This window comes from Cimex lectularius, unplaced genomic scaffold (genome assembly GCF_000648675.2).
Source record: "Cimex lectularius strain Harlan isolate CLEC.00 unplaced genomic scaffold, Clec_2.1 scaffold326, whole genome shotgun sequence".
Taxonomy (NCBI): Eukaryota; Metazoa; Arthropoda; class Insecta; order Hemiptera; family Cimicidae; genus Cimex; species Cimex lectularius.
Window position 1 is genome coordinate 333202 of NW_019392931.1, and position 14244 is coordinate 347445.

Below are 14244 nucleotides of genomic sequence, written 5' to 3' on the forward strand. Positions count from 1 at the left end.
ACCTGTTATAAAATAAACTGTGAGACAAAACAGCATAACTTTAAAATCTCTAATAAACCATTTTTTTAAGTCTTATTAAGCCTTATAGGAGATTTTATTTTAGAGGCACTTTTACCAACATAAAACTAATAACTTGTTAAAGTAAAGTATGCATTGAAAAGTGAACCAATAAGTTGAACTGTATTATTTCAGTTATTTCTAACACATTAACAACCTTCATCCACTCACGCAGTCTGCTATCCCGGATGGCACTTTAACCTTCTATATTTTTTACCATCTTCATTGGGTTTTCTTCATTTTCTTGTTATTGTAATAGAATAAATTAACTTACCTGATAGGTTTATTGGGGAACTACAAAAATCAGAGGAAATTAAAATAAAATACCAAAACTTACAAGTACGAAGCAAGAAAGTAAAGACGTAAAAAATTAGGAAACTTGTAGGACTGAAAATGGGTTATTCATTTTCATTCCTTAAGTTTCTTTTTTATTTTTGTGTTTTTATAATTACAACCTTTGTAAAATTGTAGTCGATGACTTGAATGTTTTTTTTTTGTCACCGCAACAATCATATGACAGGTCTACAACTGCTTCCTTCTTCTTTGTAGAAAATAAAAATCATTCTTTTGTCATATGGCATCCAAACTTGTAGTCCCATTATTTTTTTTGCCTTTTTTTTCTCTCCTTTTTTGTCCAAATAATACTCAACTATTCAGAACTTATCAAATAATACTCAGCTATACAAAGAAATTTGTAATTAAATCTTGATTCAAGTATAAAATATTTTCGCTTTTCTTCTTGAAAGAAGGCAGTTTATCCATCAAATCAACACCTGTCTTCTTTGAAAAAGTAAAAGGTACGGTTCAGAGGTGGAAGATTTAACGGATAAATGTCCAACTTGAGATACCTGCAACTTCCTCAGCCTCTCTCCATGCTTTAGGGTATAATGCACGTCAAAATGAAAAAAAAAAAAATTGTGCTGTCCACTCAATTGGATGAAGGTTAACTTAAACAAAAACCATAAAGTATAAAAACCTCATAAATCCATTAATAATATCGGGTTGTCCGGAAAATAATGCAGGATTTTAAGTTTTCATTAAAAAAATCTATATAAAATATTCTGTTTACGTTTACAGGATTACTCATTTGTATGAATGTCAACACTTATTAATCCTCTTCCAAATGATATTGTTTGGTNGGGAAATTATTTTGATTAAAGAACATTGCTTTAAAGTAACTAGTTTCTTTTTTTTTGTTTAATACCAAAATCCTGCATTATTTTCCGGACAACCCAATAAAAGCCATATTTTTTTATAATTATGATATTGTCATACCCTGTACTCTCTTTGATTCAGTTGTATTTTATTTATTTCCAATAAGTATCTGATTTTATTTTTTATTTTGTTTATTCTTAAATTTTTAAGTAATTTAAATATATTTTAAAAACTAGTCAACACCCATAATTAAGAACTATAAGTTTTCATGTAAGTTACAATTTTTAAAATATTTGTAATTAAATGAATTTAAGAGAATTTTTTATTTTAATATAATGTTTATAAATTTTATTTGAGTGAAAATATTTGCCATAGCTCATTAATGGTTGTGTAAATTCAAAAATATGCTTAATCATATAAAAAAGTAAAAATTAAATTAAGCTTACCTAACTCAGCCACCACCGTGATCCCTTAATTGTAGCATAGTAATTACTAACAGAAAATGCTACGCATCTTTAATCAGAGATAGGATTTTGAACCTTCTGCATTTTTTTCCAGTTTTTGCATGTTATTTGAAGATTTCTCCCGTTATCCGGAATGGTAATTTGTAGAAAAATTATCCTTAGAAAACTGTTGATTAAAAAATAAATAAAAATAAAACAGCATGTTGTACATATTTCATTTTAAATCAATAAATGATAGATTTACCTTTTTTTCTATGTTTACACTTACGTTTTGTTTAAATTCCTTAAATTATAGTCCAGGTATGTTGAACCGCCTTTATTCAAGACTGAAAACTCAATTTTTTTAATAGAAGTGAATGTAGTAAATGATATCAGTTTATTGATATATAGTATCTTTTTTATGGTTTATGGTATAGAAAGTGTGAGCTAAGATTAAAAGAAACCCACTACTTTAATTTTTTAGAGTAGAGATTCTTTTTTTTTTTAATGTTAAACACACTTCACATTCTAAACATAATTTTGTGTTTTTTAATATAAACAATTTCATGCTTTTAGTGTGATTTGTTTAGTAATATAAATTTTTTATAGTTTTTAAGTAAAAACTTTAAAAAAAAAATTCAAATTTTGATTCCTACTTTTAAGGTATGGTTCATTTTACTTTAGTTTGTGACAGAATTTACTGTCTGAACAGCCCAAGAGTTTTCTGAATAAACTCAGTTCAATTATTACCTAAGTTATAAACTATTTTAGGTCCTTATGGATATGTTTTCACAAGACGACGGTCTGTTGGACATGGAAAATGAATCTGAAGGTGGCTTGATTGGCTCGGGGAGGAGCTCGAGGGTCAGTTTGACATACGAAGAAGTTGTGAAAGATCTCCTGCAGTGTGAAAAACAGCATTTAAGGAATTTACATATGATAATTAAAGTTTTTAGAGAAGAAATTTGTCGACTCATCCCTCCTGGGCACAACAAGGTAAGGTCTTTTATCTTTCTTATTTTCTTCGGTTTTTGAGAAAAACGTTAATTTGGTATTAGGGTGAGCAAGAAATAAATAAAAACAATCTAGAGATTTAACTTTTATATAAGTTTTGTATTTTCAAAAAATCGATTTCAATCATTGAAATAAATCCTGGGCCCTAGACACAACACCGACGATGGCAAAATGCGAAAACACGTCTGACAAACCAACCGAGCGAGGATAAGCAGACCAGCAAATCCTCTTTTCATTGCTTATAATACTTTTAAAATTTAAATATACATCACTTTGATTTTTAAGGAGCCCTCAGCATGTTTTCAGGCAACACTTTCAATTTTATTAACTTGTGGAATTCCCACTTGCCTGTGTCAAAACTAGTTTGTTCATTGAGTATTTTTGGTAGGATTGATAGTCTCCTTGAACCCTGCTTGATTTTTTGAAATGACAATGGAAAAATAAATATAGGTAAATTCAATGAATGTTGGTAGCCACAACGGTTGACAAGGTCCTGGGCTCGAATCCAGCCGCCCTGCTTCGTATCATTTACAAATAGACTACTCTTGCACCCCAAGGGTGAAAAAATAAAATAAAATAGCAACTTAATTTTCTTGCTCACCCTATAATAAAAAAAATGGTCTTTGAAAATTTGGTTTTTTAAAACTATTATTTAAAGATAGGAGGTAATATTTCATTTTATAATAATTCTGAGCAATCAATAGGAGCTGGATGCTATGTTTAACAATATAATGGAAATTTACGATTTATCTGTGACGCTTATGGGATCTCTAGAAGATATGTTAGAAATCAGTGAAGAACGCCAAGTTCCTGCATTAGGAAGTTGTTTCGAAGAGCTTGCAGAAGTAAGATTTACATTTATTATTTTATTATTTAGTTAATATGTATTAAAAATATGATTTTTCTAGGCTGAAGAATTCGATGTTTATGGTAGATATGCAAAAGAAATCGTTAGTTCCAAATGGTTAGAAGCTTTGGCTACTTTAGCCAGTAACCCAAAAGTCTCGACAGCCGGTCAGGGTTTCCGGGAAGCAGTCAAGTACTACCTACCTAAACTAGTCATTGCACCCATCTCTCACTGTTTAATTTATTTTGAGTATATTAAGGTATGTTGTTATTAGAGTGTACATGATGAATCGGGGTTAATTCTATGTATTATGTAGATACTGCATCGTTTAACACCTTTAGATGATGATAGGGAAAGTCTGAAACAAGTTGAAGGGGTTTTGAGACCTCTACAAATGGAATTGACATCACCAGAAGTGAACAACTTGTTAAAGAGGTGAATGGATTTTTCTTATTAATTTTTTTTTTTTTTTAATAAATATTTTCAGTTTGTAAATTTAAATGTTCAGGGAAACACCTGTCCGAACAAACGGTCGTGTTAGAAGACAATTGGCCTTAGAAAAAACCAATGAACTTCAAAAAACAATAGACGGATGGGATGTCAAAGATCTCGGCCAGTATTGTAATGAATTAATTAGAGGTAAATATTAAGTCAACAATAATAAATCAAATTTTCACGTAAATATTTTGTGTGTTGCAGAGGATATGCTAGGTAAATGGTCAACCAAAGGGAGGCGTTTGACTGAGAGGAGAGTGTTCCTGTTTGATGGCGTTTTAGTATTATGCAAACCAAATACAAAGAGGACAGCTGTATCTGTCACTGCACCATTAGGTGGTTCGACTGCTGAATATAGACTTAAAGAAAGGTTTTTTATTAGGAAAGTTGAAATCACCGATTGGGAAGAGTCAGAAGGTGAGATTTCATTTAATAAATAGTAAGAGTTTTTTTGGCAGTTTTTTAATATGTCAACTTGAGCCTAGTCATAGTTGAAATGTGCAACCTGGATTATTTAAAAATTTTGTTTCATCTTAAGCCTTTAGGTATAAAAGGTAGTCGTTACTATCGAATTTCTATGCTGATGCAGAAATGTAATTTATTTATTTATTTTTACTAAGATATTTCAACTATTAGGTTATAATATGAACCCTTAGGGTGCAGGTGTTTTTGGCAATAAAGCTCATTTGTAAGTATGTCGGGTTCGAATGAAGGACCGCTGGATTCGAACCCGGGACCTTTACCTTACAGTGATGAGCGCTGTGTCAACGCTTAAACCGTTTTGGCCACTGCCACCCCTCAGAAATCTAATCTCATAGAAAATTAATAATTCTAAAATTGTGAAGGTACTGTGAAGTGATGAATCTGTACCCTGGTCGTCTTTGATCAGACTGAAAAACGAACATTAAAGAGAGCAGAATGCTGAAATGTCTGACAGACAAATCCAGGGAGAAAAGGCAGACCAGGAGGATCAGAAAGCTATAAATCCAATAATTTTATAATATCTTGATTGCCTGCGATTTTTCAGTTAGATTATTCTCATTCGTTTTGAATGTCAGGTGTAATTTAGCAGAATAAAATTCTTCAATGGTTGATGAAATACCTAAAAAGGAGTTGACCATACTCAAAGGTTCATTACCTTGCAGACCCCAACACATTTTATAATCATAGATCAGTACCAAACAGATAGAAAAATTATTACCTTTATTAATTAGTGAATAAATTATAGTTGTGACCATTTAATCTTGCATTAATTTTCTCTAATAATCAGTACAACTAATTTTTGTTCATCCAGTGCAAAGTTTTTGCAATATTTTTTTTTTGTAGAATTAAAAAATGCTTTTGTGATCTCACCACGTGTCCCACCTGCAGTAATACTTGTTGCGAAATCTGCTGAAGAGAAAAATAATTGGATGGCTGATTTGATTATGCTTAATACAAAAAGGTAGTAAAATATAAAACATAATCTTCACTATTGTAAGAAGTATAGTATTGTAATAATTAGAATTAATGAAAAAAGACAAGGTTGGTCATTGGGTCAGTATAGCCTGTGGACTAATCTGAAAGTTGTGCGTTCGATACTTACCCGTGACTAACCTTTCCTTCTTAAAAGACATAATTTAATATTATTTGCTTAATTACAGCATGCTTGAGAGAACATTAGACAGTATACTGCTCAACGAAGAGAAAAAGCACCCTTTGAAATTACCGTCACCCCAGATTTATAGGTTTGCCGAGGCGGATTCTTCGGACAACATAGTTTTGGAAGAAAGGCAAAACTCCGGTGTCCCGCTTATTAAAGTAATTGTTACGTTAAAAATATTACAATCGTACTCTTACCCTGTTCATAATTTATTCCTAGGGAGCTACACTGTGTAAACTTGTCGAAAGGCTGACTTACCACATCTACACAGATCCAATGTTTGTTAGAACGTTTTTGACTACGTATAGAAGTTTCTGTTCACCTCAGGTACCGATTTCATAAATTTACATACATATGTAAGTTTTTGATCGTTATACATAATGTATATAAATATTTAGGAACTGCTGTCTCTACTAATTGAACGGTTTCACATACCAGCACCTGAAGAGGACAAGAATTTTTTTAGAGAGGATATGAAGCGATACAGGGAAAAGTATTGCCAACCGGTTCAATTCAGGTTTGTATTTTTATCAATTTTTTTACCGGGTAGATTAAGCAAGAAGGAAAAATAAAACTAATCTTAACATTTTTAGGGTTTTGAATGTTCTTAGACATTGGGTTGATCACCATTTTTATGATTTTGAGCGCGATAAAAAATTACTGGAAGATTTGAAAGCATTTTTAGACTCGGTCAATGTTAAATCTATGAGAAAATGGGTCGATTCTGTTTCGAAAATAATACAACGCAAGGTATTATCTAAATTTTTGTACGCTTTAACAGTATGTTAATTACTTTTTGATAATTTTATACACAGTGCGAAACTACGGATCAACAAAGGGAACGGACTTTTGCATTTAATCACTCTCCTCCACCTATAGAATGGCATATAAAATGCAGCGAAGAAGAGTGGAACATTTTAACGGTATTTATTGTTTAGATGAATTCACTTTATTTTGGATATGTATATATTTTTTTTAATTAATAATTTTTTGTTTTTAATAGTTGCACCCGATAGAAGTAGCGAGACAACTGACTCTTCTCGAATTTGATTTATACCGAGCTGTAAAACCCTCTGAACTAGTTGGTAGTGTTTGGACGAAAAAGGACAAAGAGCAAACCTCCCCGAACCTGTTGAGAATGATCAAGCACACAACTAATGTATCTATCCCTAACTTTAATTACAGAATTTGTTTTTCAATTATTAATTAATTGATATATTTTTAGTTTACTAGATGGGTTGAAAAAAATATTGTCGAAGCTGAAAATGTCGATGAGCGGGTAGCTATAGTGTCAAGAATGATAGAAGTTATGATTGTTCTTCAAGAATTGAATAACTTCAATGGTGTTCTTGCCATAGTTTCCGCTATGGGCTCAGCATCCGTGTACAGGCTTAAATGTACTTTCCAGGTACATTTATTATTCTTTAAAAAAAAAAGTCTGCAATAAATAATAAAATATTCTTTTCAGCAAATTTCTGCACGCTTAGAAAAGGCTCTTGATGAAGCTAGAGATTTGAGCAATGATCACTTCAGAAAATATCAAGAAAAGTTGAGGTCTATCAATCCCCCATGTGTCCCATTTTTTGGTATTTTTCATTCTTATCTATCGTTCTTGTTTCATTGTTGAATTTAACGGAAAAATTGTATTTAGGAATGTATTTGACCAATATATTGCATATTGAAGAAGGAAATCCGGACACACTTCCATCACAACCCCAACTGATAAACTTCAGTAAAAGAAGGAAAGTTGCAGAAATAACAGGAGAAATTCAACAATATCAAAACCAACCATATTGCCTAAGTGTTGAACCAAGAATAAGGGTAGATACAATTTTAAACTCAGCTTACGATTTTACAGTTTAGCTTTTTCTTAATTTGCTGTTTTTTATAGAATTTTTTAGAAAACCTATGTCCTTTCGAAGGAATGGAAGATGCTGAAATAAGTAATTATCTTTATAATAAATCTCTGGTCATAGAACCAAGAAGCTGTCGTCAAGCCCAACGTTTTGTAAGTAAATTTAATTAGTATAAATTTATAGCAAAAATATAAGATTAAAAATTATGTGATTTTAATTTGGGAATTTATCATGAGAAAATTTACAGATTAAGTTAAGCTAATTAAGCTCAAATCTGCACATGCACGTACATACCAGGTGTTCTTTTTGATGGCCCATCTGAATTGCTCTTGAACCAATGGTTAGGGATGGTTAAAAAAAAAAAAATGTTAATATATTTTAGTCTACTTTCAAATTTTTACCTTTTTTTTGGAAAAAAAATTATACAAGGTACCTCTGGCCCGGTTCAACTCAATATTTCAAATACAACCATATACATCCAGAGACATCGTTTTAAAGGATTTTTTATGTTGAAACAGTGGTGCAATTAGAAAATGACAACAAACATCAAAAAATGACAGTTTCCCTTCCAACATTTCGGAGAGGAATTCGGATTTTCGCGAAGTAAACTATTCAGTTCCACATTGAAATTATGCTGCCGGTTTCTTTTTTTCCCTAACTTTGTCATTTTTTGACCAATTTAAAATCCGATTGCACCATTGCGTTCAGTGTTAAAAATCCCTTAAAATTATTGTCAGGATGTATAGGGTTGTATTTGAAATTTTGAAGTTGAACTAGGCCTGAGGTAGATGTAGATGATGTAAGATCAGGCCTGAGGTACCTTGTATAATTTTTCTCCAAAAAAAAAAAAATTTGAAAGTAGACTAAAAAATATTAAACATGTATTTTTTTATACCATCATTGGTTCAAGAGAAATCCAACTGGGCCATCTAAAAGGAACATTGTATATACACGCATGTACAGATTTGGACCTGTCATTTCTTGCAGCTCACCGGCAATTCTAGCTTTTGTAATTTACAACAGACTATTGACAGGCCTTGAGACTCACCCACCCCGGGTGTTAGCAGTCTGGGATAAGACCTCGGTTTTATCTGTCCAGCCACCAAGGTTGGGCCCTGGGGGCTATCGACTTTTCATTATCATCACTTATCATTTCAGCCCCAACGTAATCTCCACTTCATGAGGAAATGTTTTGTTTTTGGTCACAAAGTTGCTACTCTTCCCTTTTTTGTTAGTTGATTCTTTTCCTTCAGTCGATTGATTCGGACAAAGAAATAATGAACTGATTCAAAGGTTTTTTCCTATCTGCCTCTTTTCTTCAGGGATACATACCAAATTTTATTACAATCAATAAAAACAATATATAAATGGTCAGGAAGTGTAAAGCAGTTTTGCTTCTACACCTTAAATGCAACAAAAAAGTTCATATGGACCATGGTACGATTCTCATCCTTTTTGCAGATATTCAACATTTTTTTTTTTAAATTATGGCTTTTGTTATAAATCTACTCATAGCTCTCTATTCATTTTTGGGGAAATCCTAAAAAAGCATTGAAAAGAGCTTTTATTTTTTAAAATTTCCTTTAAGAAGGCACTCTTCTAGAATACTCAATTTAATTATTGATTAAAAAAAAACTGTCTTTCAAAAACTGCTAAATTTAAACTTTGTAAAAAGAAAAAAATTGTAATCTCATTGGAGAAATTGTTTTCAAGGTATTTTCTTTTTTACTTTTTCTTTATTACTTTGAATCGAAATGCAGAATTTTATATTAAACGGGAAAAAAGTTGTGTTGGTGTGAAAAAGGGTGAGGTCAATCTTGTAATTCAACTTTTTGTTTGTCCTGTGTAAAATTTATTTTCAAACTTTAACTCAATAAAAACACAAAGAGAAAGAAAATGAAACAAAACACATAAAAGAGAGACAATAAACATACCATCTTACGCCGAGAATTTGCCGGCTTCGCTCCGTGGAGACGGGCGGGGTTACATAATGAATTAACAATGATGAACTTAATATTAAATTTTTAAACAAATGGGCGCCATGCTGTTTATATACACGGAAACAGCGAACCGTAAAGAAAGAAAAATAAAATAAAATAAAACAAAGAAAATTCAATAACTGTAAAATTAATTTAAAAAAAAACAACACAATATTTACATAAGGAAAAAAAAAAAAAAAAACACATTTATTCCAACGGAAACTAAAATATTAAACATAGACTAATCTTAATTCTCTACGGGTAACATTTTAACAAACTTACACACTAAAGGAACCTAAATTATCATAAAATCTAAATAAACATTCCTTAAAAACTAAACTTTCCTGGGAACCAGTGTCCAGATATGCTTCTTTTCCATTGAATTGAAAATCCCCGCTTCTAGGAATGTGGAGCACCTGAAGTTGAGTGGGTCCGCGATCGCCTTTGTTGATCAAGGAATTGATGATTTTCTTTGCTCTGGCCAAGCCGTAGGGATATCCGTCTCGACGCACACTGTCCTACCTTTTTATCCCACTTCTCTTCTCTCATAAGCCTATCCTAGGCCGTCTTAATTTTGATTAACCCACTGCCAATTTTAGTTTAGGTGGCATTACAATTCAGGAGGCACCCCTGGCCAAACAACAACAATACACTCATACTATGTTACGTTTTACGAACGTAACAACCAAACTACCAAAGCTGAGAATTTGGACAAAATATCTACACTAAACTAACTTTAACCTAATAAACAAGCGCAAAAACAAAGAAAAATTCCGCATAAAAAAAGACAAGAAACATAGTGAACAATTAAATTACATTGGATTTTTCTTTTTCAATGCTTTTTTTTGGCTTTCCCCAAAAATGAATCGTTCAAGAGCTACGAGTAGATTTGTGATGAAAACCATTGATGGTTGTAAAAAAAGTTTGAATATCTTCAAAAGGGGGTTTAGAAGCACCTCTGAAGAACTTTGTTGTACAAGTAGTGAATCACCCTGTATAATACTGCAATTGATTTGTTCTTGTTTTTCTTTCTTTTAAAATCAATTATGTCATGTAATAAGTGTGACTAACCACTGAAAGTGGCAACATGCCGACTATGTCTGACGAACAAAACAGCGAGTATTATAAACCAAGATGATCAGAAATTGCCAATCTACAGATTTATCACCTCTCACCTCAAGCTACCTTAAATTTAGTAATTTTAAAATAAAAATGATTGAACTAATTTAATTTAATACCTCACACAATTGACAAAATGAACACATAGACCAGAATTATTTAAAATAACCAGATTACCGTTTCATTTCCTTGCTTACCAAAAAAAAAAAAAAAAAATGAACTGTTTTGGTTTCGATACTGCTAATCACGAATCACTAGTGGTTTAATTTACACATTCAGTGCATGGCACAATTTTCCAAAATGTTACCAGTGGGGGAGGGGATTATTTTTTTACAATTTCAATGTTTTTGGGCATTATGATATCAACTAAAATATCTTAAAAATTATTAAACTTTGCGAGGGAAAAACCAGTTTATTCTAGGCTAAATCTCAAGGGTAAAAATTAAGTTTTCTTAGGGTGCAGGATTTTGTTCGATACTGAAAGATATATACTGAAACTATTGACATATGCCAGGTTCTGATGGGATTGACAAAAAGTTGAAAGAATGCAGACCATTTCGAAAATTTGACAATCATGACATAAGCAGAATGAAATTGATGAAATGATCAGTTGGAGCCTGTCATGACCTACACTGTGAACAACATACAAAAAATCTGCTTTATTTGAAATTTTGAGAAATATTATAAAGAGGGTGTTTATTTGTAGCACCGTAAATGGCCGGATTTGAACTTAAAATCACCAGGGATCAAAGCAAGAAGTCTGTCTAGACATGGCCCACCACAACCGTTAGTCGTAGTCCATAAACATGACGATTCGCATGATGACAGTCCAACTCCAAGAACCCCTCTGACAGTACCGCACACACCACCTTCACATGATGCATCGCATCATTCTTCTGACTATTCTGTGTTTGCTCAAATCCAGATCGGCCAAGGTAATTTTTTTTGGTTAATATTGAATTTGTAAAATTTTCAACTTTTGTTTGTAATATTAAGGAGTTTCATTTGGTAACCAATCTCCTGGAGCCATTTCCAATGCGAGTACAGCAATTATGGGGCCTCCTCCTCAAATACCCGGCCCTGCTCCACCGCTTCCACCGAGAGTAAGACGAACGACCCAGGTTATGGTCGATCCTCCTCTTTTGCCAAAGCCCCGGGAGCCGTCCCCGCCTCCCCTACCGCCTCGAAATAGAAGACATATGTCTGAATCTTCGTCAACTCTGCACGGTAAGTAACAGGTTGATTTTTCAACAAACCTCTTCGATGCATTTGACTAAAAATTTTTGTGATACTAGTGAGAGCGAGTTCCATTTCAAGTGTACATTCCCATCAACCATTTGGACCAATGATAGGTGGGACTCTTCCTAGACATTTTAGCCATAGTGAACGAGAACGCGAGCGTCCTAATAGGCAATCGCTCGTCGTACACTCGACACCGTCAACATTGACCCCTCGGCTACCGCCTAAACCGCTCTTCACTTTTCCTCAACGATCAGACATGTTCAACTGCAATACAAATAATCCAGCTTGAACACATCCGACCATGTTCGATGTGCTCTAAATACTAGAATAGAAAATTACTAGTGCCAACACTTAGGTTCAGTGATAAGATAAACCAAATGTCATTTGACATTAACTTGATCTCAGTTTCAGTCACATGTTCTATCAGAAGTTTGTATCAATTTTTGTTTGGATTTTTATTTTTAAGTAAAAGGAAATGTGACTTAGTTTATTTAATTAATACTCAAATGAAACATGTACTGACTTTGATTTTCTAACCTAATGATTCATTGTGGTATCTCAGAGTGAATATACGATTTAAGCTCAGGAAATAGACAGTTAATAATGTCGATATGATTTAAAATTTTCATAATGGACATAAATGCAAACACAAAAGCCTAAATTTATCTAAAAAATATTAAAAAAAAAAAAAAACTTTTAAAAGGGAAATACCACGACAAGAAAATTGAATAGAGGCTCACTTTTCCACTCTAAACTTGGTAAAGTGTTTATATATGAAATTAAATTGTTTTAAATGTGTATTTTATAAGCTCAACAATTTAATGTACCGCCCATAATGGGTAAGATAGGTATTGTTATTTTCTTCTGCAGTTTATTTCCAATGACGCTTTGTAAGATATATTTATAGGTTTAAGATACACGTGTTTATTCTCGGTGTACCATCTTGTGGTGATTTTACAGAGTTTTCTATAGTTAATCAACTTATAATAATTAATATTATGATTGAAAGGAAAATATTTGTCTGTATTGTGATATAGGTGCCAATAACAAAAGTATTTTATTCATTAATGTGGATGAGTGGATCGGGACATGAATCTTTTAGGGACCAAATTCTGTGTTGGATTTAAGTTTATAATGGAAAGTGGTTTTGATTAGTTTGAATAATTCTAAGAAAATCTCTGTAAATGTTGCATTTTTTTATTGAAATTTATAGTTAGAATACGAATAACCTTTGTCAAGTATAAATGATTTACGTTAAGATAAATTTTATTTATGATCAATAGTGTTTTTAGAGTGCAAATGTTCCATTTTTATTAACAGCTATTGATGTAATTAAAAAACAAACGATTAACTTGTCCGTTGAACTGAGTTTGTTTAGTTTTTGATAAATTGTGGCCTCCGTACAAGAAAGATTCATGTCCTTTGGCATTCAAATAAGCCATTAATGCTTCAAGTTATTTTATTTTTCATTCGCCAAACATTTGGAACTTACAGTGGAAGTTTGTTAAGTCTTGAATTATCACAACTGCAGAATAATTTGTCCGGTGCGACTTATTTTGAAAATAAGTTCTGCTTTATAAAGGTAGCTATATTATTTTAAATGTATATTTTTATATTGATTATTTTTGACAATTAGGAATAAAACAGACCTGCCATAATGAAGAAATTGTTTACGTCCTCAGATAAGAATTAAGTCCACATTATGAAAATGAAAGCTTTCAATGAATTCACAATTTAAATGTAGCATCAAAAGTTACTGATTATGATATATTTAAAAGACGAGTACAATAATTGTATCTATGTATTAGAATAGTTAAATGTTGGTATTGTAAGGGTTTTTACCTTCGTTGAAATTTTTATTGTCTCCATTATTTATACTGCCCGTGGTAGCAGTTTTTGAGCACATAATTGTGGTTCCTAAAAAAAACTAACAAAAATAAAAAACAAAAAAACAGAACTTTCTTCTTACAAAATTATTATAGTTTTATAAACTGTAAACCACAATAACTTTTGTACGAGCCCTCAATTGAGAGAACTAAAATTTCAATGGACTTTCCTGTAAAAAAATATCAATAAATAAAGTAAAACAAATAAATAAAAACAAAGGAAATAGGCAAATCTTTTTTTTTTGTAAAATGAAATTTAACTTCTGCTTTAATAATTTTAATAAATGATCAGTTGTGTTTAATAAACGTAATGAAAAAAAGTTTTCATAATTAAAAAAAAAAAAAAAAATTGTTGCCAGTGTTTTGACTTGAATTGTCTAGTCAGTTTTTTAAATGGTAAACATTCAAGTTGAAAAGGCTTAACAATTTTTTTTCACATTTCAATTCAAATTTTATTTATTGGAAACATTAATTATGTAATAAGCAAATAGTTTTTTTTTGTTAAGGAA

The 14244-nt window shown here is 31.7% G+C and overlaps 1 protein-coding gene across 2 annotated transcripts in view; it reads left to right on the plus strand.

Annotated features, from left to right (window-relative positions):
• Nucleotides 1–13822, plus strand: part of LOC106669246 (protein son of sevenless) — a 29640-nt gene extending 15818 nt beyond the window's left edge. For both annotated transcript variants that reach the window (XM_014398583.2, XM_014398582.2), the window contains exons 6-25: nucleotides 2427–2651; nucleotides 3374–3514; nucleotides 3578–3775; nucleotides 3833–3951; nucleotides 4025–4155; nucleotides 4216–4428; nucleotides 5338–5455; nucleotides 5655–5811; nucleotides 5873–5980; nucleotides 6052–6170; nucleotides 6247–6403; nucleotides 6469–6576; nucleotides 6657–6812; nucleotides 6879–7061; nucleotides 7122–7239; nucleotides 7305–7474; nucleotides 7545–7661; nucleotides 11314–11542; nucleotides 11604–11834; nucleotides 11903–13822. In XM_014398583.2, the coding sequence (XP_014254069.1) occupies nucleotides 2427–2651; nucleotides 3374–3514; nucleotides 3578–3775; nucleotides 3833–3951; nucleotides 4025–4155; nucleotides 4216–4428; nucleotides 5338–5455; nucleotides 5655–5811; nucleotides 5873–5980; nucleotides 6052–6170; nucleotides 6247–6403; nucleotides 6469–6576; nucleotides 6657–6812; nucleotides 6879–7061; nucleotides 7122–7239; nucleotides 7305–7474; nucleotides 7545–7661; nucleotides 11314–11542; nucleotides 11604–11834; nucleotides 11903–12138 (3234 nt within the window). In that variant the 3' untranslated portion in view covers nucleotides 12139–13822. The remainder of the gene's footprint in view (nucleotides 1–2426; nucleotides 2652–3373; nucleotides 3515–3577; nucleotides 3776–3832; nucleotides 3952–4024; nucleotides 4156–4215; nucleotides 4429–5337; nucleotides 5456–5654; nucleotides 5812–5872; nucleotides 5981–6051; nucleotides 6171–6246; nucleotides 6404–6468; nucleotides 6577–6656; nucleotides 6813–6878; nucleotides 7062–7121; nucleotides 7240–7304; nucleotides 7475–7544; nucleotides 7662–11313; nucleotides 11543–11603; nucleotides 11835–11902) is intronic.
• Nucleotides 13823–14244: the final 422 nt, after the last annotated feature.